Here is a 22584-nt window from a genome sequence, read left to right on the forward strand (position 1 = left end):
TGAAAATAGTCAACATGAGAAGGGGCCATCCTTCCGTAAACTCCGGTTTTTAAAGTGTTAAGCTACATTTTATGAATTGTATCCTAGATAGGCAGCTCCCATCCACTGGTTCACTCCCCAGAGGTCCTCAATGGCTGAAGTTGGGCCTGCCAAAGCAGAAACTGGGAGCAGAAGCCAGGTTTCTATGTGGGAGGAAGGAGCCCGATCATGCCAGCCATCAGCACTGTCCCCCAGAGTCCACGTCAGCAGCAAACTGGAGTCGGGAGCTTGAGCAGGAAATTCAACTCCTGCATCTGATGTGACCAGTGGGCATCCTAACCTGCTTCGTATCCACTAGGTGAGGTGCCTGCTCTGTTCCTCAACTTCTCACTCTGCAGCCAGAGATTTCAGACATCTATGAAAGTCAGTGACTGAGATCCATGCTAGGTTTAATTCTCTCAAGTAACAGGGTCAGTTTTTTGAAGCATGAACTAGTCAGAGGGAAGGAGAGAGAGAGAGAGAGTGAGCTCTCTGAGTATGGTGGAAAGCAAGGTGTTCTAGGATTTCCATCCATCCGTAGAGGTTCTCTGGAGGCCCCAAGGTATGACTGCCACGACTACCTGCTGTGAGGCCAGTCAAGAAGAGTGAGTTTCTTTTGGCCCTTTTAAGACACCCAAGGGATGTCTAACCCATTGGATAATGCACAAATCTAATTCAGCTTAGATCAGGAAATCAATGAATGGCACAAAAGATTCTTGAAATTCTTAGAGTATGTATGCCTTGGTAAACTTTAGTGGGTGGGCGTGATTAGCAGTTGGGAAGCCAGGTACACCCATTGTGGAATGTCTCGGTTTGACTACGCACTCTGCTATCAGGAGTGATGGCTCAAGCGCGTGGACTCCTGCCACCCACTTGGGAAGCCCGGGTTAGTTCTTGGCTCCTAACTTCAGCTCAGTTCAATTCTAGCTCTTGTGGGCATTTGAGAAGTGAATCAGTGGTTAGGAACCACCCTGCCCCCCCCATCCCCCTTTGCCTTTCAAATAAATATACTGAGAGATTGTCACCTTTTCTTTGTACAAAACTAAGTGGTTCAGCGACTTTTGGAAAGCACGCGGGGATAAGGTGAGGTTTATTGAGGCTGCCCACTCACACCTATTCACAAGACTGGTAGACTTTTAGGAATTTAGGGAAGCGCATTTCTAAACTTTTGGCAGTCCAAAGTGCCTACTGTGGAACTTGGGCACAGACACAGATACGCACAGAGCTTTGTCCGACTCCTGGCCAGGGGTAGAGTCCGCCAGCATCCTCTCCAGAGATCACTATTCGAGCTTCTTCCCATAAATTTAAACAGAACATTAGGCTCCAATTTCCTCATGTTTAAAACAAAAACTTTAATTTAGAAGGCAGTGTTCCTTCCAGCTTTTTTTAAGGTTTATTTATTTATTTGAAAGGCAAAATAACAAAGAGAAGGGGTTCACTCTCCAAAAGGCTGCAATAAGCAGGACTGGGCCAGGCTGACGCCAGGAGCCTGCAGCTCCCTCCTGGTGTCTCACGTGGGTGCAAGGGCTCAAGCTTTGGGGCCACCTTGTTCTACTTTCCCAGACACATTAGCAAGGAGCTGGACCAGAACTGGAGCGGCTGAGACTTGAACAAGCGTCCATGTGGGATGCCAGCATGGCAGATGGCAGCTTAAGCCACTGTTTCATGACCACGGGCTCCCTGGAGTTTATGGTTTTAAGTATGTCATTTTTGTGGAGAGATAAAGCACCTTTTATGAAAACTTCTGTGGAGATGACTGAAGATCCAACTCAAAATGATTGAAAAAGGAGGGAGCAGGAATCTGTAAATTTCAGTAATACAGGTGGCATCGTGAGTCCTCACTTCTATGTTACTAAAAGGCTGCCTGGCGGCTTCCTCCTGCCCTTTGTTATAATCTTGGGCTCCCCTTGAAAAACAGTGATGCCCTCCCAGCATCGCTGCTCCTACCTGTCCCTGCCACCAGGGCTTCCCACTCAGCCTCCTCCCCTCTGCTGCCGGAACAGCCCAGCTAGCTGCTTTGAATTGGAAACAGAGCCTTAGAGACAGGGCCATTAGGGAGGAGCAGAGATGGTGCTCCATCCATCTGGGGATTCAGCCACAGAGAAGCTGCCTCCAATGAGTCCCTAGCAGGTGCTATGCAGCCAAGTGGTGCCATGCAGCCATACAGGGTGACTTGCTGAGCTGCTATCAGCGGCGAGCTGTGTCCATGGCTCTCATGCCTGGTGAACGGTCCGAGTCTCCTCTGTGGCTTCTGTGACCCCCACATGATGACTTACAAGGTCTCGTCTTGCCTTCCAGATATGTAACATGCTCAACGCCCCTGCAGACGAATACTTCACATTTCAGGTAACTGCCATTGGGCCTCCCTCTCACAGCAGGTGTGTGTGTGTGTGTATGTGTGTGTGTGTGTGTGTATCTCCCCTCATCCATCCCCAGAGTCTGCCTAACACGCAGGTGTGTCAAGGAGGCACAGGTCAAGTAGCAGATTTTTCAATGAAGAACCTGACTTGGAAAGAAAAGAGAGATAAGAGAGGAGACAGAGTGGCCCTGCCACCTGCCATTGTTTTCTCCCACTGGCCCGTGGAGGGGGCTGCTCACTGAACACTGTTTGGCATGCACTGGTCTGGCCGCATCTCAGCACCTGCTACCAGTCCTCCTGCTGAGTTTCGCAGTAGCCCTTCCCTGCAAGTCATTGCAACAAAACCTCCCTGGGGCTCGGAGGCCAGCCCGCCTCTGTCCTGATTTATCTTCTTTCTCCAGCATGCAGATTTGCTTCAACTCCCAACTCCCAGACAAGACCCCTGAACCAGCCCAGCAGGCTCACTTCTCTCCATCATGGCTGCTGTGGTTTGAATGTGGCTCCTCAACTTTGACTTGCTAGGCACTTCACCCTCACATTCCCATGCAGATGGGATGTGAAGGTGGATACTTGGGGAGGTAGGTAGATGGGGGTCATAGGATGTGTCCTCTGCGAGAGCACCAGAGGGCTTTGTAAGAGGGGCAGGATAGTGTGGAAGCGGCACGCTCTTACATTCTCTCCGTGGGATGCCTTCCACCCATTAGGACAGAATAGTGAGATAGACATAGCTCCTTGTCGTTACCAGGTGTGTCATTCTGATACAGTAGCAGAACACGGCAGCAGGAGGGCTTTCATCTTGAATTTGGCTATAAGACTTGGAAGTCCATTCTCCCCACGTCCAAGTTCATCTAGTTCATCGAAAGAGTCCCTTGCCACTTCTTCTTCACCCCTACCCACCCACCTGCTCCCCTCTTGCCACCCACCTCTCCTCCCAGTTGTTGAAGATAAGCCAGCCTCACCTCTTCTGGCTTCTGGCACATGTCGTTTTGTGTCCTGCATTTGACACATATCCAATTAGATCCCTGATCCCCATCAGAAATAAAGACTGCCCTTCATGGCAGGCAGCTTTCTGGCTTTCTGTCTCAGGCACACGCACATGCACACACACATACACACCCAGTCCTATCTGTGCTTGGACGGAAAAGCCGGCCTCCCTGGGATGTGAGTGGCTCGTTGCTAGCTACAGACTCAACCCAGGCCTTGGAGAACCTTGTCCATGCTTGCTTGGTTACCTGGGCAGTTTCCCTGGGGTTCAACTGCCCATCCCTTTGCCCACTGACATGGAAAACACGCAAACACCATATGCTTGCATTTGCTCTGGCTTCTGCTTGCAACCAGAGTCTGCAGGTGACCATGCTGTGCCTAGCACAAGCCCAAGCTTATGGTCACTGCGTGTTGAAAAGAACGCACAAACAGGAAACCGAGGGCAAAGGTTGTCTAAGTGTCTGCAGCTCCAGCAGTCATGGTCCAAACGGCAGGGGCGGTGGAACCAGCCCAGGAGAGGCCCGGGCCGCAGCCTCTGCCACTGCTCTCCAGCTGTGGCTGTGTACTCCAGGGGGCTCTGTGCTCTAACACCCATTGTTCCCTGCGCTAAAATCATTATCTCCACAGCACTCTAGGCTAGAGACTGAGCAAGAGCAGTACTAGGGAAGCAGCTCACCTCAGCAAATAACTGGACTCCACTGACACCTTGCATTGGTCCTAGGAAGCTCCAACAGCCTTGCAGTTTCCCTACTATGCGAGGATGCAAGGGCCGAATTCCAAACTTGAGTCCTTTAACCTTGCTGCTTCGCCTGGCTCAGGGCTGTACCTTGCTCTGACAGCCCTCTAGGCCCCTTCCCACCTTTTCCCTCAGGCCTTGCTCAGGTGTCCTTCCACAGGGCACACTCCCTCCCCTGACTCCACCTCCTCCTTGCCCTTTCTCTGCCTGACACTTGCTATCCCCTGTGCGCCTGGGCAGTTGCTACAAGGAGATGCTAGCAAGAAGTAGTGATTCTCAGATGCTGTCCCTTGGGGACACAGAGCATCAGCATCTTCTTGCTGCTGTCACTAACGACTAGCCTGTGGCTGATAACCACACAAATGCATTGATCTGACTCTTCTGGAAGTCAGAATTTTACAGTGAGTTGTCTTGGGACTAAAGTGGAGGTGCTAGCAGGACTGTGGTCTTTTCTGGAGGTCCCCTGCCTTTTCCAGCTCCTAGAGGCTACCTGTACTCTTCGGCTCCCACTCCTTCATTTTCCAAGCCAGCCATTCCTGCGACCTTGCTTCCATCATCTTAGCTCCCTGTCTCTGATTCCGACTTCAGTCACTTTATTGCTTTCAAGGATCCTGGCTGTTAACACTGGGTCCACCTGGGAAACCAGGTTGATCTGCCGACTTTCAGAGCAGCTGATGAGTGACATCAACTTAATCCCATATGCCAGCTTGAGTCCCTTGTCCCATGTAAGATAACACAGGTCCAGGGACTTGGAGGGGGGCGCGGGGAAGGGCACAGCTCTACCTGCCACCACATTCCTTGAAGCAAGTTAAAGGGTTCTTTCTTTAATATCAGGTAAGGAAATCTGAACACACAAGGGGAAATGTACACAGGATTTTCTGGCTTTACATTTTTTGTCCTATTAGTTTTTGTCACATCGTAGTCTTTTCCTACCACTCTGCTATCACCAAGTCCCAACAAATAGCAAAATCTTAAGTATAAAAGGGGGCAGGTGAATCTTTATGGAAAAGTTGGGGGATGGTCAGTAAATCTTATTTTGGAAACTTTAAGTAACATACACCTGTACTTATCGTTGTGAAGTTATTTTGCACATGTGATATATTTCTTGTTATTGCGCCTGTGCCCGGTCTTTGTAAGTGCATAAATATTTCTCAGTGTTTTCCATGGAAGAAGGTTTGAGAACACTGTGTGATGCACTTTGTTTTCTAAAGCTCTGAACATCAGGACACATAAACTGAGGTTCGTTTTCTCTGCTTTTCTTTCCAAATGTAAAGGCCATTACGAGATAATAAATAGGTTTCCTGCTTATGTGATAATTACTGAGGACCTATTGTCTGCTCAGCACAGGTCTATCATTTATATGAAACTTAATTTATGAAATAGGACTTATTCCTGGGTAACTTTAGGAAGAAGGCTCAGAAACCAAAATCAGCAATGCTAAAGCATTCAGAAAATGCCTGAATGGTAACTTGTGTGGTCGGAGCTGTCATTGCTGTTGGAATCTGGAGAAGAAAAGTCTCTTAGGAGCTGCAGAAGTTAGAGACAGCTTCATGGCAAGTCTTCTCATGGGCCACTGAGGATGACCGACTACGGCAGGGGAAGCTTAGTATGTGGGGTCTTGACTATGCAGGAAGCAACAACTACTCCTTGGTTCTCATGTGCAGAGGACATCCGAGTTACCTGGGCATGTACTTAGAATGTGTGCCCAGAGACCAGGAAACAAGCTGAAAAGAATCTGCACGAGGCCCTTGGGCTGCACTTTGAGAAATATTCCTGAGCTTTCATGGTCATATCCCCCTGACCACCAGGGTCCTGTAAACATCTTGAGGATAAAGTCTGTGGCTTTGTTCATCTTTGACTCACTCTCAACAATTAGTCCACTAGGGTCTTGAAAGTTGTTTTTGAAGCTCAACACACCAAAGAACGAAAGGAAATCAGAAACCATACGAAGTATTTTAGTGTAGTATTTTACTACAGAGAATTAGCTCAACCAGTGTTGGTAGAAAAAATGAAACCAGTGAAGTAATACAGGGGTCAGATGCATTCCCTGTACCTGGGACTGGGGACAGAGGGAAATTCCAATGTTTTCGGATCAAAGACCCTTGGTTCTAGGACAGCTGCTTGGCTGATGTAAGTATATATAATACTGACATCTTACGTTCTGACACTAAGGAGGAATTGTACATCTCACAATCAAAGATTGCTCTTTCTTTAATGATAAATTGAGTGGTGAGAAGTGGGGTGGTAGCTCTGAAGAGGGGTGTGAGGAAGCCTTGGAGTGAGGGAGCTACTGTACATACTGAGTATAATGGTGGCGGGAAAGGTACAGAGGGGATAAACTTGCGTGGAATCTCACATGCGTGAGCACACACAGAGGAACAAAAAGTATATGTGAATCTGGTGAATTCAGAGAAGCTCTGTGGCTTCTTCACCAGTTACTTCCTTATTGGGATACTGTATTGTTGTCACACAAGGTGTCGCCACTGGACGGACCTGGGTGAGGGTATGTGAGACCTCTGTAAGTCTATAATTGTTTCCATACTTTTTCAAAGATAACTTATGTTCTCTTGTTTTTAGAAAGGAGCAGTGGATGAAACGGGTTGGGTCATTAAGAATGTCTTGTCGCTGCCCATTGTCAACAAGAAAGAAGACATCGTGGGCGTGGCGACGTTTTACAACAGGAAGGATGGAAAGCCTTTTGATGAGCATGACGAACACATTACTGAGGTGAGCGCATTACCGAAATAATGGAGGTAAGTGCATGAAATAATAGAAGATACAGAATTGTGAATATCTTTCTAAGAGCAATTAAGACAGTTGCAATTAGTTTTTATTATGCCATTTATTTGCTGACCTCTGGCAAATGGCAACATTTTCTACCAAAAAATGCAGTTTGAGCTTAATCAAAATTCTTTATAATGAGAAAACAGGAAAGAGTTTTCTCTTGATGCTTCTGTTTCCTCTTGTTCTTGTCCTCAGCCATTTGTCTGATTCGTAGATCCTGCCTTATTCCCCTGGAGTTTGTAAGTCTTCTCCACTAAAAATATTTTGGGTGCATGATGCACTTGGAAATGCAAGGGCTTAGCCAGCTTTGCTTAGTAAGGGCCAACTATTAGTGTAATTATTTTTCTTCAGTTAAAGAACAGGGTTGTTGATGGTGGAAGGGAGCCGAGTTAAGAAGGCGTGCTGTGTTGCCTCACTAAAAGCTTTTCTTCACCTTATGGGGACTGAGTCAGCATTTTTACTTTCCAGACTCTCACACAATTTCTTGGCTGGTCTCTTTTAAATACTGACACCTATGAGAAAATGAATAAGCTAGAAAACAGGAAGGACATCGCTCAGGAAATGCTCATGAACCATACCAAGGCCACTCCGGAAGAAATTGAGTCTATTTTGGTAAGTGGAGGAATCAGGCTTGAACTGCCTAACCACGGCTCCTAGAAATCCTGTAACTGCCCAGGATGCTGACAGATGAGGTTAGGTTTAGTCAAGAAGGATGGAAGGAGAGGCAGAGAAGGATGAGGACCAGGGGTCCAGCAATACACATACCCTTACTGCACAGCCAGGACCTTTGGTTGGAAGTAGCAGCTTGTTACAAACAGCTCCTGAGCCTGCAGGGAATGAGGTAGTGACAACTCAATTCAAGTGCTTTAGTCAGTAAAATTCCTAGTAAGGGACATGTGTCAGTCAGCTACTATGATATAATGCTGTGTAACGACTGTGGCGGATATAATGAGTATCTGATACTCCTGCGTTTGTGGGTTGACCAGATGTTGATGCACCTGAGCTGGACATGGCTCCCAGCTGTGAGTGTGGTATGCTCTGTGGCTCTCTGACTTCTTGAAGCAGCAGGCACCTAGTAGCTGTTTTTGTCACAGTGATGATAGGAATGCAAGGACCCAAGCCACACCATGCAAGCACGCTTCAAGTCTTTACTCCGTCATGTGCCTTAACAGGCTGTTTGGACAAAGAAAACTCACATGACCAACACCAACATTGTGGATGATACGAAAGCATGTGGATTTTTGCTGGCAGGGTTGTAATCTGCATAAAATGAAGAGAAAATATTACGTACCCACTGTCTCTATTCCTTTTATTCTCTGGGCTTTTAGAGTGTATCAGTACGTGTAGCTCTGTGGGCTGCCTTTCCCTTTTGGATTTTGTTGGGAGGTTGGAGGCATTTGACTGGTGGAGTGGATTAAACTGCCACCTGAAACCTCCGCAACCCATTTGGGTGCTGGTTCAGGTCTTGGTTGCTCCACATGCAATCCAGCTCTCGGCTAGGGGCCCGCAGAAGCAGCAGAGGATCGCCCACATGCTTGGACCCCTGCCACCTGACTGGGATGGATCTCCTGGCTGTGGCCTGGCCCAGCCCCAGCCCTGGCAACCGTCCTGCAGTGAACCAGCAGGTGGAAATCTCTCTCTCTCCCTACCTCTGTAACTCCAATATCTAAGGAAATCTTACAAAGGCTTGAAGTATTAAAACTGAGAGATGTGGGTGGATGTAAGGGAGGAAATTGTTATGAATTATTAGAAAAATGGCTGGAGGCCCCCAGTTTCCCCCTTTGTTTCTGACATACAAACAGCCCCTCTCTCCCTCCTCTTTTTCCTTCTTTCTGAAAGACAGCTACTATTCTATTCTGGGAGCATGAATAAATTGATTATATTAGATGATTTTTTTACATAAAGCTTTTCCTAACTCATTTCTAAAGGGCATGGAACTAACTACAGTATGTTTTAAATACACGTATATCTTCACTGACCTCAGCAGAAGAAAAATCAGGTAGAACTCTCCTTGACGGGAATTTCATACCTCAGTTGCTTTTATGTTTTAGAAATTTAGGGAGAAGCTAAACAAAGATGCAATTGAAGACTGCGAAGAAAAACAACTTCTCACGATTTTGGTGAGTGCAGCCTTTCTATCCTTAATGCCCGGTTGGTCCAGTAGTTGTGTAGCAGCAAGTACTTCCTTGTTTTTTTAAGGAAGGTTGAGTTTGCGCTGTCCTGGCACCTTTCAAGGCTAGAAGGAAAGATTTCTTCTGAATGTGGACCCCTCCCCGTTGCCTGTTAGCCTTATCTTCAACTCCTCTGGTTCAATTCTTACAGAGCATTTAGAATCGTGGCTGAGCCTGACCAGTGCATGCCGGATGCCAGGCCCTGAGCCTGGGGCTGCCTTGGTCCTGGTTATTTCGGCAGCTTGGATAGTTGTCAGGCCACCCTGGATATGACAGGAGTGTAGTGGGACACAGACCTTCCCAGGCATGGCTGACTGTCCATCTTGGGCTTCCCTTCAGATTCAGGGGAAGTCACTGTTTTCCCGTAGCTGCTGTCAAGCCAACCATGGGATTTGGGGTTGACGTTTCCTGCCTCCCCAGTTTACTGATTATGCCCTGTGCTGTGTCTCACGCGCTGCCAAGCCCACTGGGTAAATTTGGGCCCAGTGATGGTCTTTTTCAGTCCTAGAATGTGCATTGGAGTCTTTAATGTTCCAGATCTATGTTGAAATTCTCTATCACTTTATTTGACTATCTTTCACTCAGTTTTTTTTTTTTTTTTTAATTCTTGGCCACAGTTGGTGGGCTCCTCTTAATGCCCGAGTCTCCCCTGGGTCTGTTTTTGCTCCTGGATTTCAAACATTTGCTCCTGCTTTATTTCATTTTTTTTAAAAAGAAATTTTTTTTGAATTTGAAAGTCAGATATACAGAGAGGAGGAGAGACAATGAGGAAGATGTTCCTTTGGCCAGTTCACTGCCCAAATGACCGCAGTAGCCAGAGCTGAGCCAGTCTGAAGCCCGGAGCCGAGAGCCTCTGCTGGGTCTCCCACATGGGTGCAGGGTCCCAAGGCTTTGGGCCATCTTCCACTGCTTTCCCAGACCACAAGCAGAGAGCTGGATGGGAAGCGGGGTCGCTGGGATTAGAACTAGCACCCATGTGGGATCCCAACACATGTAAGGCGAGGACTTTAGCGGCTAGGCTACCGTGCCAAGCTCATTTACTCCTGTTTTAAAATATGCTTCATCATTTTTAACTGAAAAACTAGAAATTTAGGTAGTTAGTAGTGGCTTTGAGTGCCGTTATCTTTCTTAAAAGAGGATGTGGCTTTCTTCTGGCAAATGAAGAGCTGGTTTTGATTTTTACTGAGTTTGGCACTTTGTGTTATTCTGGGACCCATATTTCTAGCGTGTGGCTCTTCTGTGAGTCTCTAAGCTCCTGGGGACATTGAACAAGATTTCCAGAGTTTGAATTCCACCTGATTGAAGTTTAAGTATGACATTTCATTGCCTGCCTTGCTGCCTCACTCTAGTCTCCATGCCCCTTTCCGGTTGGTAATGTAAGTGTTCCTTCACGACTCAGGCTCACTGCCTAGCTCATCTGCCTCCTTTGATGGATGGCTTTATCCCACTGGCCAGTGACTGCCCATGGAGGGGTTAGTTTCCTTGTGTTTGGGGCCCCTGAGGTGCTCCCACCTCCCGCTTTCCTTGGCTCCAGGCGTTGAGGTTGGAAGGGGAAGCAGGAGTTAGCCAGATGGAAGGAAGTTGTTGGTGGGACCGACCGTGGCTGGGGATGGGAGTGGGGAGCAAGGCCACTGCAGACCAAGCCAGATGACAGATGACAGATGGAGCATTGAATGATCAATCTCCAGAGACTAGCGTAGCTGGGGTGGGAGTGTGGCTGTAGCAGCAGGGCAAAGCAAAGCTGCCTGCAGGACCAGGCAAGGAGGCAAGACAAGGCCAGCCTAGCATGCTGGGGTCAGAAAGTCACCTGCTCAGACATTCGCAGGGATAGCTGGGGAGCAGATGGAGCCAGCTGGGCAGGCACACTCAGACTCACGTGATGTGGAGCAGCTTCCTCTGTGCCATCAGTCCTCTCCTGTATAGTTCCTGCTGGGAGCAGAGACCCAGCCCTGCGAGGCCAGAGTCCCTGCTTATCAGATCACTAAGAACCTTTTATCAGTCCTGGCGCATCACAGACTTGAAAGCTGTTCCTTTGCAGGGCTGGTGATTTCTGTATTAGAGGATTATCAGCTCACCCATAGCTGCTACTCACAGGGCCCGAGAGTAAGAATTGGAAAGTTCTTCCCTTGTTTCCTGTTAGAGCGCACATTGACAGCTGCATGTGTCTGCACCTGCCATGCATTCAGAAACAGCTCCATGGCTGTACTGGACAGAACACTCAGAGTGGGGAGGCCGGGAGGGCATGGGCACCCCACCCTGCAACTCGCATCCTTCCAGCTCATCAGTTTTACAGGTGAGAGAAACACCGGGGCTATGTCTGCATCAGCCAGTGCTTCATCCAAATCCCTGGGACATGCCTGCACGCCCAGACTATTTGGGCATGAATACATGACGAATGAATAAGAAGGAAAGGCTCCCCCTCACATTTGTTGACAAGGGTAGATAAAAGTGGGATTCTTTTTTCATTAAAACAAAGACAACAAGGCTGTTATTGTCCCATTTCATGGAGGAGAATACTGAGGCTTCTTCATGCCTCTAATCAGAACCCACGTAGCCATTACCTTGCAGGAAGAAATAAAACCATCTGTGGCTGAAGTGAGCAGTCGGAGAGTGGCAGTGCCAACAAGGAGGTGAAGGAGACGAGGAATGCCCCAGGAAGGGTCAAGGGAGGAAGCAAGCCCAGAAGCTGCAGGCCAGGTCTTGGGCAGAGCTGGCAGCGGGAAGGGAGGAGACACATCTATCGGGGCAGGGAGAACCTCAGGGGAAGCAATCAGCAATGGCTCCCGGGGGCTACCAGGTGGCCCTGAAGGGGGACAGTTCAGCTCCACTACTGGTTATTGTAGATTGTGCTGAGGAAGGCACCAAAGCGGGGATGGGCAGGTCACTCACTTCCTCCCATAAGTTCAAGATTTCCCACGGGAGACAATTCTTGCTCTGTTTTTATAAATTTCCTATCAAATGGTGTGTGCCTAATGTAAGTAAAATCATGGTTTCCAGCTTCCCACCCTCACCTTTCCCCCGCTCCTTATGGGTGTGGCCTCTTGCACCTCCTTGTGTATTGACTGTCTTACATCAGAGAGAACCTATGATAGTTGTTCTGTGGGGTCTAGCTTACTTCACTTAGAAAGTTTTTCAGTCTAGCTGAACCTCAGCTGTATAGACTGGGAGACCAACCAATATAAGCAGCTGACCCTGAGCTTTGCAGCTAGTGGCTCAGTGGCCGCAGGTGGTAGTCTTTAATGATGATTTTGTTTTACATTCCATGTTGTATCCAACATAAGCCAGTATAACCTGAAATAATCATTTTTGTTTCAACAGAAGGAGGACTTGCCTGACCCAAAGGCGGTAGAACTATACGAGTTCCGGTTCAGCGACTTCCCCATCACAGAACATGGCTTGATTAAATGTGGACTACGGCTGTTTTTTGAGATAAATGTAGTGGAAAAATTCAAAGTACCTGTAGAGGTCAGGTGGTGTTTTTGCTGAAACTACTGAGGGATTCTATTGGTGCACTTTACTAATGTTTTCCGTGGTTCAAAAGATTAGCTTCAGTTTAGATCTTAAATTATTATTAACTTTGTAAATACGGTAGCTTAACCCCTGTCAACAAGGCCAGCACATCTTTTTTAGATAAGATCACCACTAGACCGTCTAACCTTTGGCATTTGGCTCCAAAGTCTGAATGGTGTTGTCATCTTTGGGTAACAGGTTCTTACCAGGTGGATGTACACAGTGAGGAAAGGGTACCGTGCAGTCACTTACCACAACTGGCGACACGGATTCAATGTTGGGCAGACCATGTTCACCTTGTTGATGGTATGTACATAGAACAGCGAATCTTTGCAAACCTGTTGGTTTCCTGCTTGGATGTGATGAGACAGGGTCATGAGCCATCCCTGGAGATCAGGAATCTCCCTGCAGAGGATCCCAGGGAAATGGATGTCCATTGGCCCTTAGTTGGATTATCACTCACACATTCATGTACTTGACCTTGAAGCAAAATTCAGCCACTTGCTAGGTTTTGTCATTACTGAATGTTACACTGGCAGTAAAGACAACTTTCTTTAAAACGTGGTATGTCCCCTTTCTTGATTGCAGATAGATGTAGTTTCACTTGGTTTAGAAATCTATTAATTCCACTTATTAAGTCAATGTATACACCTATCTTTTAGACAGGAAGACTAAAGAAATACTTTACGGATCTCGAAGCCTTTGCCATGCTTGCCGCTGCCTTCTGCCATGACATTGACCACAGGGGCACCAACAATTTGTACCAGATGAAGTAAGTGAACACAGACACAGGGCTGGCTAGGATCAGTGGGCATTCGCAGACACCAAGTGGGGATGAAAACTTTTTCTACTCCTTTAACCCGAGCCATGAGGGACTCTGGGGAGACATCACTCTTTCTCTGCAGGAGTCCTCATCCCTCTCTTTGTTGACACCTCCACCTCTGCCTCCTCTGTATACAGCTTCACACTTTACAAGTTCACATCATAAAAGTATTGAATTCATACATTAAGTTGAATTAATCTTTAGCTTACACATGGGGCCTTCAAGCACTTTGTGCAACATGGACATTCAGAACAAGCTATGCATGGATTTCAAGAATTTTCTGGACCAGGAGAAGCTTGTATCTGAATTCCACTTTCTGTGAACATTCTGAGGTACCCTGATACATCTTTGGAACACCCCCCAGTTCAACCTAAGACATACTTCTTCAAGACTCACTACTCTTTGGTTCCATAGTCCTTTTGCCTCCAGCTAGTTCTCCTTCAGCTAGTCTTTGATTTTAACATCAACACCGTCTTCCTGTCTTGCCTGAGAAAGGAAGTTCAATAATAAGGGAATAGGTTCTGAGGTCATCAGACTTGGGGTTACTGGTCTCACAAGTTACTTCTCACAAGTTACTTTCTAAGCCTTAGTTTCCTGTTCTGAAATACAGGAAGGATAACAAGACTTAAATTGTAAGGCTGTTGGAAAGATACAATGAGATCACAAATGTAGAGTCCTCAGGTCACAGTAGGCTGTTGGCAGTGGATATGTATTAGTAATCATTATGATGTCTTTGGAATGTTCCAAAATGTATCGGCAGCATAGGCATGAGACCTATTTGTCAGGATACCCACATCTCCATCAGTGCATGGGTTCACTAGCTGCCTCCAGCTGCTGACCCCAACTTTCTGCTGATGGAAGCTGGGTTAGTAGGAACAGGTAAGGATGGGAGGGGTTGCTGACTGCAGTCTCTGACGGAGCCTATCTTTCTGCCTTTGCATGGATCTACATCCTCCGGGCAGCTTCACTAAGTTCTTTCAATTATAACACTCAACGAGTCTCTTTAGGGGTTCCTATCATGTTGAAAGAATTGCCCAGGAGTCCAAAACGATATTGTGATTGCATTGGCACATGAGCCAGTGAGACTGGATTATTAGTCTCGCACTAGGGGTAGCAGTGAGGCCATTGTGGAGTGATTGCTTTCTAACTTGACCTTGTGCCCTTGACCTGACTACCTGTCTCCAAAAGGGCTGACCTTGGTTCTGGCCTCCAATCTTATCTCCCAGCTCTAGACTGTGCCCTTTGACACTATCCCAAACACCTCGTAATTTTCCAGTTTTTCATTCTTCCTTCAAGTCCTTATATTCTCTGTATCGTTCCAATTTTTAGTATATGTGCTGCCGAAGCGAGCGCAAGTCCTTATGCTCGCTTTACTTCATTTCTCTGGCCAGTCTGTTTTATGTTTTCATAGATTTCATTTTCCCTTGCATCCACATTTCCTTATTTAGTTTTTGTTTTCTGATCTCTTTCATCTTACACTTGGAAAAATCCATTTATCAGGAATGTTAGAATTTATTTTACCATCCAAGCATTGTAGACTTTCTTTTCTACTGTCTTCATTCCTATGGTCAACATGTGATTACTTCCATCATGAAAAACCACTTGTTCACGAGGGAGAACATTCCATTTCCGAATGATTCTCACAGTTGAATATTCTGTATGATATTGACCTGAAATTGGTCTCAGTCAGCTCTCTGGATGTGCTAGAACAAGTTTACTTTCTCATCCAGAGGGGGTTCATTCATACACTACTGAGGACTATCATGTCCCCGCCCCTTAGCACTCTTTTCTGTGCTGGACATATCAAGTTGCCTTAACTATTTTTAAAATGATTTTGTCATTTTCCTGGATCCAAAGCAGAATTTTATGTCATTTTAAAAAGATTTTTAATGTTTTTTGAAGATTTTCTTTTTATTTTTTTAATTGGAAAGTCAGATATACAGAGAGAAATATCTTCTGTCCACTGATTTACTCTCCAAGTGGCTGCAACGGCCCTGGAGCTGTGCCAATCTGAAGCCAGGAGCCTGGAGCCTCTTCCGGATCTCCCCCACAGGTGCAGGGTCTCAAGACTTTGGGCCATCCTCGACTGCTTTCCCAGGCCACAAGCAGGGAACTGGATGGGAAGTGGTGCTGCTGGGTTTGGAACCGGTGACTGAAACCTCCATTAGACTGCCTGCAATTGAATTCCTTTTTTCCCCAATTTTTAAAAAATTTTATTTTATTTTCTTTGCAAAGGCAGATTAACAGAGAGAAGGAGGAGCAGAGACAAAGATATTCTATCCACGGGTTCACTCCCCAAGTGGCCACAATGGCCAGAGCTGAGCCAATCTGAAGTCAGGAGCCAGGAACTTCTTCTGGGTATCCTCTGTGGGTGCAGGGTCCCAAGGCTTTGGGCCATCTTCCACTGCTTTCCCAGGCCACAAGCAGGGAGCTGGATGGGAAGTGGAGCTGTCAGGACATGAATCAGTGCCCATACGAGATCCCAGAAGATGTAAGGCAGGCATTTAGCCATTTGGCTACCATGCCAGACCCTTTTCCCCAATTTTCTTTTTATCATCTTCAAATTAGATAGTCACTTTCTGTTCATATTCCAGTCATTGCATATTACGCACTGAGGCATAACCAAGGACAGTTTTGGGGTGCCGGGCTGGAAGCCTGCTTCCAGGGAAACAAGGTAGTCAATGAGGCATCACACTTTCCAGGCCCTGCTTTCCAGTATCTTGAGTCAATAATGAACACACTGAATATTTCAACCTGCACAGAAGGAAAATCCCAGGAGGCATCTTCCCAGTTGCCTTGCTGGAATCTAGCTGCAGGCACTGCCTGGCCGTGCTCTGCCGAGTGCTGGCTGGCCATAGCTTTTCCTTTTCAACCTATTCTGAAGTGCCTACTGCTGCTTCTGTAGGTGCTCGCAGCCATCTGCTGAACCCCTCCCGTCTCCTGGCTCTCTCATCCACAAACTGCACCATTTGCTACTTAAGTTGTAGGGAGACATTCACTGTGTCCAGTCTTGGATCATTTCAGAGTTGCCGGAGCCTGCCAGCATCAGCCCCATCCTGAGGAATTTGGGGGTTCACTAAGGTAGGCTAGAAGAACCCCCAGTGTTTTCTTACTATGGCCATCCACTGCTGTAGTTTTACTTTTCAAAAATTATTCTTAGAAAGATGGGGAAATGGTAGGTTGAATGATCAAATCACACATCGTCGCTATTTGCTTGAGGTTCTGTTCTTTGAGCGTTTTCGGAGTGGCTGGCAACTATTGTGAAGCGATTGCAGTAATTCAAGTTGGCCATTGCCAGATTGTCTACTTATAGAATATTGCTCAATGCTGTGCTTTGCTTTTCTTTCCTCAGTATCTCGTTGAAATATTTAATAATGGCTCTACAAATTACCTTTGAATGTGTTCCTATTGATTTTCAGGGCAGACACCTAAAGGGAGCAGGAGACACTGGAGGGAGAGGGAGCCTGGAATATCTTCCATCTAGTGCATTTTCCAGTCAGGGCTGGGCCACAACAAAGCCAGCATCCAGGAACTCAATTTAGGTGCTCCATATGGGTGACAGGGTTACAACTGCTCGAGCCGTCACCTGATCCCCATCGGAGTACACATCGGCAGGCAACTGGACCAGGGAGTCTAATTGAGACTCAACCCCGGGCACTTCACTGTGGGGATGGGAGGGAAAGGTGGGGATGGGGGCTGTTGCCTTTTTTCCAGAAGGAGCAAATTCTCATCTTTTAAACCTAAACATTTCCCCCCCCCAATATGTCCTTTCTAATGATTTCACAAACACTGGTTGGGGAGAGCAAGGGAGACATGAATGTCAGTAAAGATTACGTATTGAGTGGATTTATGTGCAACTTTTAAATGGCTAAAATCATGGCCATTATTTCCTCCTAGATCCACATCTCCCTTGGCAAAGCTTCATGGGTCTTCCATCTTGGAGAGGCACCATCTGGAGTACAGTAAGACTCTCCTGCAGGACGAGGTAGGGGAACCCCTTGCTAGCACAACTCACAGGCTCTGGATCAAAGGGCAAGCCACAGAGAATGCTGGGGAAGAGCCTGGAGTGAGTGCAGTTGGCAGCATAGATCTTCATCGAAGACAACTCAGAGAAACTGCTATATTGCAGTCAGTTTTGACCCATCAAATAGAACATGGTGGAGATAGTGGTCAGCAAGCATGGGAAGTCAGTGGGCTCTGTTGAATCTGGGGGGGAAGAAGAGCAAGCTTCCCACGCCAGGGCTCCGTGTGCCCTACTGCCTGGATGAACCTACAGGGACTGGAAGCTGCCTGGGCCCTGGGTTTGTGGTCCTTGACAGGGCCTGCACTAGAGGGCACAGTTGACCCTTGGTGCAAGGCAGGCTGTGGTTGTGGAGGTGGACGTGAATCAGGATAGAAAGTAGAATCAGACAGGTGCCATCAGGGAGGCACCCCCGAGTTCCCCAGGAAGGGGCCAAATTCAGGGCAGGGCTGGGGCAGGAGTAGGGTAGGAGGTGACTTCACTCAGGAAGAACTTTGAACTTGAACTCACGATGATTTGTGCCCGTTGTGTAGGATTCCCTGCCCATCCCCCCACATACTTCAATTGTAAGGAGGATGTGGGCTTGTGGAAAAGCTGTGGGTGTCATCCAGTTATACTTTAGTCCAAGCCCAGGAGGACGAACATCAGTCACTGTTAGATGGCTTAGTCTGTGGCGGAGAGCTTGCTCAGGATCACCATCACGAGGACCCCCAGCGCCCTCTTCTCCGCTTCAATAACAATGGCTCATTAAAGGTCCAGGGAGGAAATTGAATGAATCCAAGTTCAGAAATGACACTAGAGACTTTGGGGTAATGAAAAAAGTCAAAATGGTGCCTGCAAAGCCAAGGAGGGATCCCCCACAAGGCAGAGGGACTGGGCAGAAAGGTGCAAAGAGAAGAAAACGGCTGTTGTAATCAAGTGATGCGCAGCCAGGGTGGTGCTCATCCGAAGTCTGCAGCATTTGCAGTTCTGCAGTGCTCAGGGCCAAGCCCTGGATCGACTCCGTCCATTTTTGTTGTTGTTGTTGTTCTGGCAGCATAATACAGGACACGAGGGCATTTGTGAAGAACAGAAGCACATTTTGGCTGTGGTTCTGGAAGCTGTCAGTTCAAGTTCAGGCTGTTAAAACTGCTTGGTTTCTGGTGAGGCCCCATGGTGGAGGGGCAGGTGGGTGGATGCAAGAGTCAAAATGTGACGGCTGAGTGCTTTGTCACAACATGCTCTCCAGAAAAAGGCATTGAGTTGTCTTAATGCCATGATCACCACTGCAAGGCCACAGTCCTCCTCAACACCAGTGTATCGGGAACCCGAAGTCAGCAGGAGTGTAGAAGGGCACAAATCATGAGCCCGTTGTGACTCCAGATGGGGGTTTTCAGCTGTGGGTGTGTAGACCAGTTGTGTTACGAGGGCACAGATCCCAGGCCCCCGCCAACTTCCATTAACACCAATATGCTGGCAGAACTTCCTCTGCTACAGCTAATAGCATACATGCTATTTGTCCTATGACAATGAAGAGTGGAAGTGAAAATAGTTCAGGAAGATATAGCAGGAGTCCGTTTTACTGATTTGGAAAATCTCTGGTTTCTCACTAAGAATTTTCTGTGCACTCTCCCATTTCTGTGATACCACGAGTACTGATTGTAACCTATCAACAAAATGTTTACCAAATGAATCAAAATGCGTGTTAGGAACTACCGTAGCCTGGTATCTTGCTGCTTAACACTGATGTCTCGTATGTCTTGGTTGCTGGGCTTGGACTGTGTGTAATAGAGTCATGATTTTCCATCTTAAGTTTTTTTTTTTTTTTTAATGTTATTTACTTTACAGTTCAGAGCAGCTACATAGACCTAATACGCTTTCTAAACGGGCATATTGCCAGTTGGTAATCCGTAGCATCTTTTCAAGGGCCCCTCTACAGTACCATTCAGTCTGCTAATTGCAGCCCTGGAAAGCCCTGTCAATAGAGTCGCTAGGTAATGCATTCACACAGCTCTTGTTCATGAACAAACTGTGTGCTGGAAGCAATGGACACTTTGAGCCATCGGACATGCATTTTGTATTCTTTAGAAACAAAGCAGTTCTTTCATCCCATAAAATGTAACTAACTTTCTTAATTTATTTACATGAGATAAATCCTTGGGATTTGCCTGACAGTTTAGACATCAGTGGTTGCGACTCAGACATTTTGTGTTTTTATATTCTAAAACTGAACTGAAGCATCCTTATGCGTGGGTAGAGTAGGGTTTATTGCTTTAAGGAATAGAACTGCCTGAGTTCTAAACCAAACAGTGACCAGCTCCCTCACCTGAATAAATAGGTGGAAACTTTGCTAGCCAAATTTGCAGGAGTATAAATTTTAATACTAAAATATACTGTAGAAATGAAAAAAAATAAATCTGCTAAGCACAGGTAATAGAACACTTTTGTTATTCAGGATGTCTCTTTGCAAAGCATATGAAAATTGTATTCATGCTTTCTCAAACGAGCCCCACCATTCCAGTCCACCTTATACAAAGCGGTGAGAAAGAAATTAAACACCATGTGTTAGGCTGCCAGCAAGGCAGTGACGGGAACCGCTTTGAGGAGCAGAACTGCCTGTGCTTTGGCCTCGCCCACAACACTCCAACCACCATGAATTAAAGCCATGGCTACCTGTTCTACCTGAACTTATGTTTTCATGGCCTTTTTAATAGGGAAGGCCAAAAATAGATTCCTTCTGTGAGCCAGTGAAAGCAGCTGAGCAAGCAGGCCCCGCTCTTACTCAGGCACACCTGTCTCTATGTACTGTTTTCAGTACAGACCTCAGGCAAACAAATGAAATTCCATGTACTTACAAGGTTTTAAAATGAATGACCTGTGCCTGCTCTGAACATTCAAGCTATAGAGAAAAGACCAAAGACAACTCGGCCCAAGAAGCAGACATTTCACCTACGTCTGGTGAATGGCACTGCAGTCACCCTGCAAATATGCACAGAGAGCATGGCCAGCAAACGTGTTCTTCAAGTGTGACTGTCCTACTCCAACTATTTGTTTAGAGTCAGAGTTAGGTTTTAAAACAACCTCACTGAAGTCTAATACATCTACAATAGGCTGCACCCCCCTTAAAGCACAGAATTCTGTACTTTTTTTTAGATGATTTTACACACCTGGGAACCACTACCACAATCAAGATGCATGTTTTTCTTACTCCAAAAGGCTGCCGGAGCCCCTTGGCCAGTCAGCATTCTCTCCTCAATGAAAAGGGAGTTTTTGTTTGTTTTGTTTTGTTTTTAAATTCAAAGTTCTGTTGGCAGTTTTCCCTATGGGTTGACTGCCAGTGGGCCCAGGAGCCTTCTCTCTGCTCGGGGCCACCTTGCAGCGTTTCAGGCCCTAAACAACCACCTGGGCATGTCTAGATTTCAGTGACATCTCTTGTCTCTGTTTATCAGGTACTTATTAACATTAGTATTTTTACCATCATCAATATTTATAAAATCTACATTTTACTAATTTCCAGCATCATTATTATTTTTTAAATTATATGTACATAGAGAGGGAGTGGGAGAGCACTCCAGTCTGCCAGCTCACTTCCCAAACACCTGCAGCAATCTCAGTCCCGCCCCAGGGCCGCAGCTGGGAGCCAGGGAAGGCCGTCCAGGTGTCCAGCATGGGGAGAAGCCCAATGACGGCATGAGCCACCCCCCCTGCTTCCCAAGGCCTGCCCGCACCGGAAGCTGCAGTAACGACCAACACTAGCTCCACACTGCTCATTCATTTTTAAAAAATGAATTTGAAACAGAAACAGGGTGAGAGAGCTTGATCTCCCACCTGCTGGTTCACTGTCCAGGTGATTGCAACAGCCAGAGTCAGGAGCTTCTCCCAGGTCTCCCATGTGGGTGACAGGGCCCCAAGTACTTGGGACATCTTCTGCTTTCCCAGGAGTATTAGCAGGGAGCTGGATAGGAAGCAGAGTAGCCAGGACTCAGACTGGCACCCAAATGGAATGTTGGCATTAAAGGTGGTAGCTTTACCTGTCATGGTTGGAGCCCTCCATTATTGTTTGTTCTTTTAAAAATATACTTATTTTTGTTGCAAAGTCAGATATACAGAGAAGAGGAAGATCTTCCATCTGATGATTCACTCCCTAAGCAGCCTCAACAGCTAGAGCTGAGTCAGTCCAAAGCCAGGAGCCCAGAGCCTCTTCCAGGTTTCCCATGCGGGTGCAAGGTCCCAAGGATTTGGGCTATCCTCGACTGTTTTCCCAAGCCACAAGCAGGGAGCTGGATGGGAAGCAGGGCTGCTGGGATTAGAACTGGTACCCAAATGAGATCCTTGGGTGTTCAAGGCAAGGACTTTAGCTACTGGGCTACTGTGCTGGGCCCCTATTGTTTGTTCTTTATTGAACTTTTACTTTAGTCACATATTGTTGATGCTTTGCAAGTTTTCTGAACAGTTTGTCAAAAGCAATTACATATGAGCAAACTTATTATTTGTTAGAATGGCACTGAGATGAGATGAAGTGTGGAGGAAGTAGTATATGACCAAGATATATATGCAGTGAGATCCAAGTGTCTGCTGGACACTGGCTACACTTGTGGCCAGGAGTGTTCTAGGCTCACACAGAAAAAGGTACAGCATCTTTTATATGAATCTGTAAATGTAACCCTTAAAAAGAAATGACTTAGAAACTCTTTTAAGAACCTCATGTGAGAAAGAAAAGAAGAAAGAGTTAAAGAAGATGTTTTAAACTTGGAGACTTAAACAGGTTTTCAGGTGACAGTGTAATTGAGTAAGTTCAGGCGTGCTGTGTTACACAGGAAGCAATTCTGAAAGGTTTCCACTCCATTTTTATGGAACTTTTAAATTATGCCAGGTTTTTAAGATTCCAGTGTTGATTCATTTTTATAAAGTAAAATGTTTTTCGATAAACACTGTAGTAGGGTTTTATTATTTTGGATTATAAAAGGGATATGACACATAGATTATTAGTGTTATACTTTTTCTTTTACACATTTGAATACTTGCGAAATAGTAACAGGTGTCCAAGTTTACAAACAAGCAACTGTTGCATAATCACTGCTGATTGACTTGGCCAGTGGTTACATAGTCTGTCCTCTGTGCAATCCTGGCAAGAAGTTTCTGTTCCAGGACTTACTGCTTTGAATTTATAAATGATTTCCTGGTCTGTATTAATCCATC

The 22584-nt window shown here is 46.4% G+C and overlaps 1 protein-coding gene across 1 annotated transcript in view; it reads left to right on the forward strand.

The window, feature by feature from the left end:
* The window catches only part of PDE6C (phosphodiesterase 6C), a 47117-nt gene that overhangs the window by 15607 nt on the left and 8926 nt on the right, over positions 1-22584 (forward strand). The window contains exons 8-15 of the mRNA XM_058671592.1: positions 2317-2364; positions 6675-6824; positions 7350-7493; positions 8933-9001; positions 12371-12517; positions 12761-12868; positions 13225-13334; positions 17283-17370. Of these exons, the coding sequence (XP_058527575.1) occupies positions 2317-2364; positions 6675-6824; positions 7350-7493; positions 8933-9001; positions 12371-12517; positions 12761-12868; positions 13225-13334; positions 17283-17370 (864 nt within the window). The remainder of the gene's footprint in view (positions 1-2316; positions 2365-6674; positions 6825-7349; positions 7494-8932; positions 9002-12370; positions 12518-12760; positions 12869-13224; positions 13335-17282; positions 17371-22584) is intronic.

Source organism: Ochotona princeps, chromosome 13, assembly GCF_030435755.1.
Source record: "Ochotona princeps isolate mOchPri1 chromosome 13, mOchPri1.hap1, whole genome shotgun sequence".
Taxonomy (NCBI): domain Eukaryota; kingdom Metazoa; phylum Chordata; class Mammalia; order Lagomorpha; family Ochotonidae; genus Ochotona; species Ochotona princeps.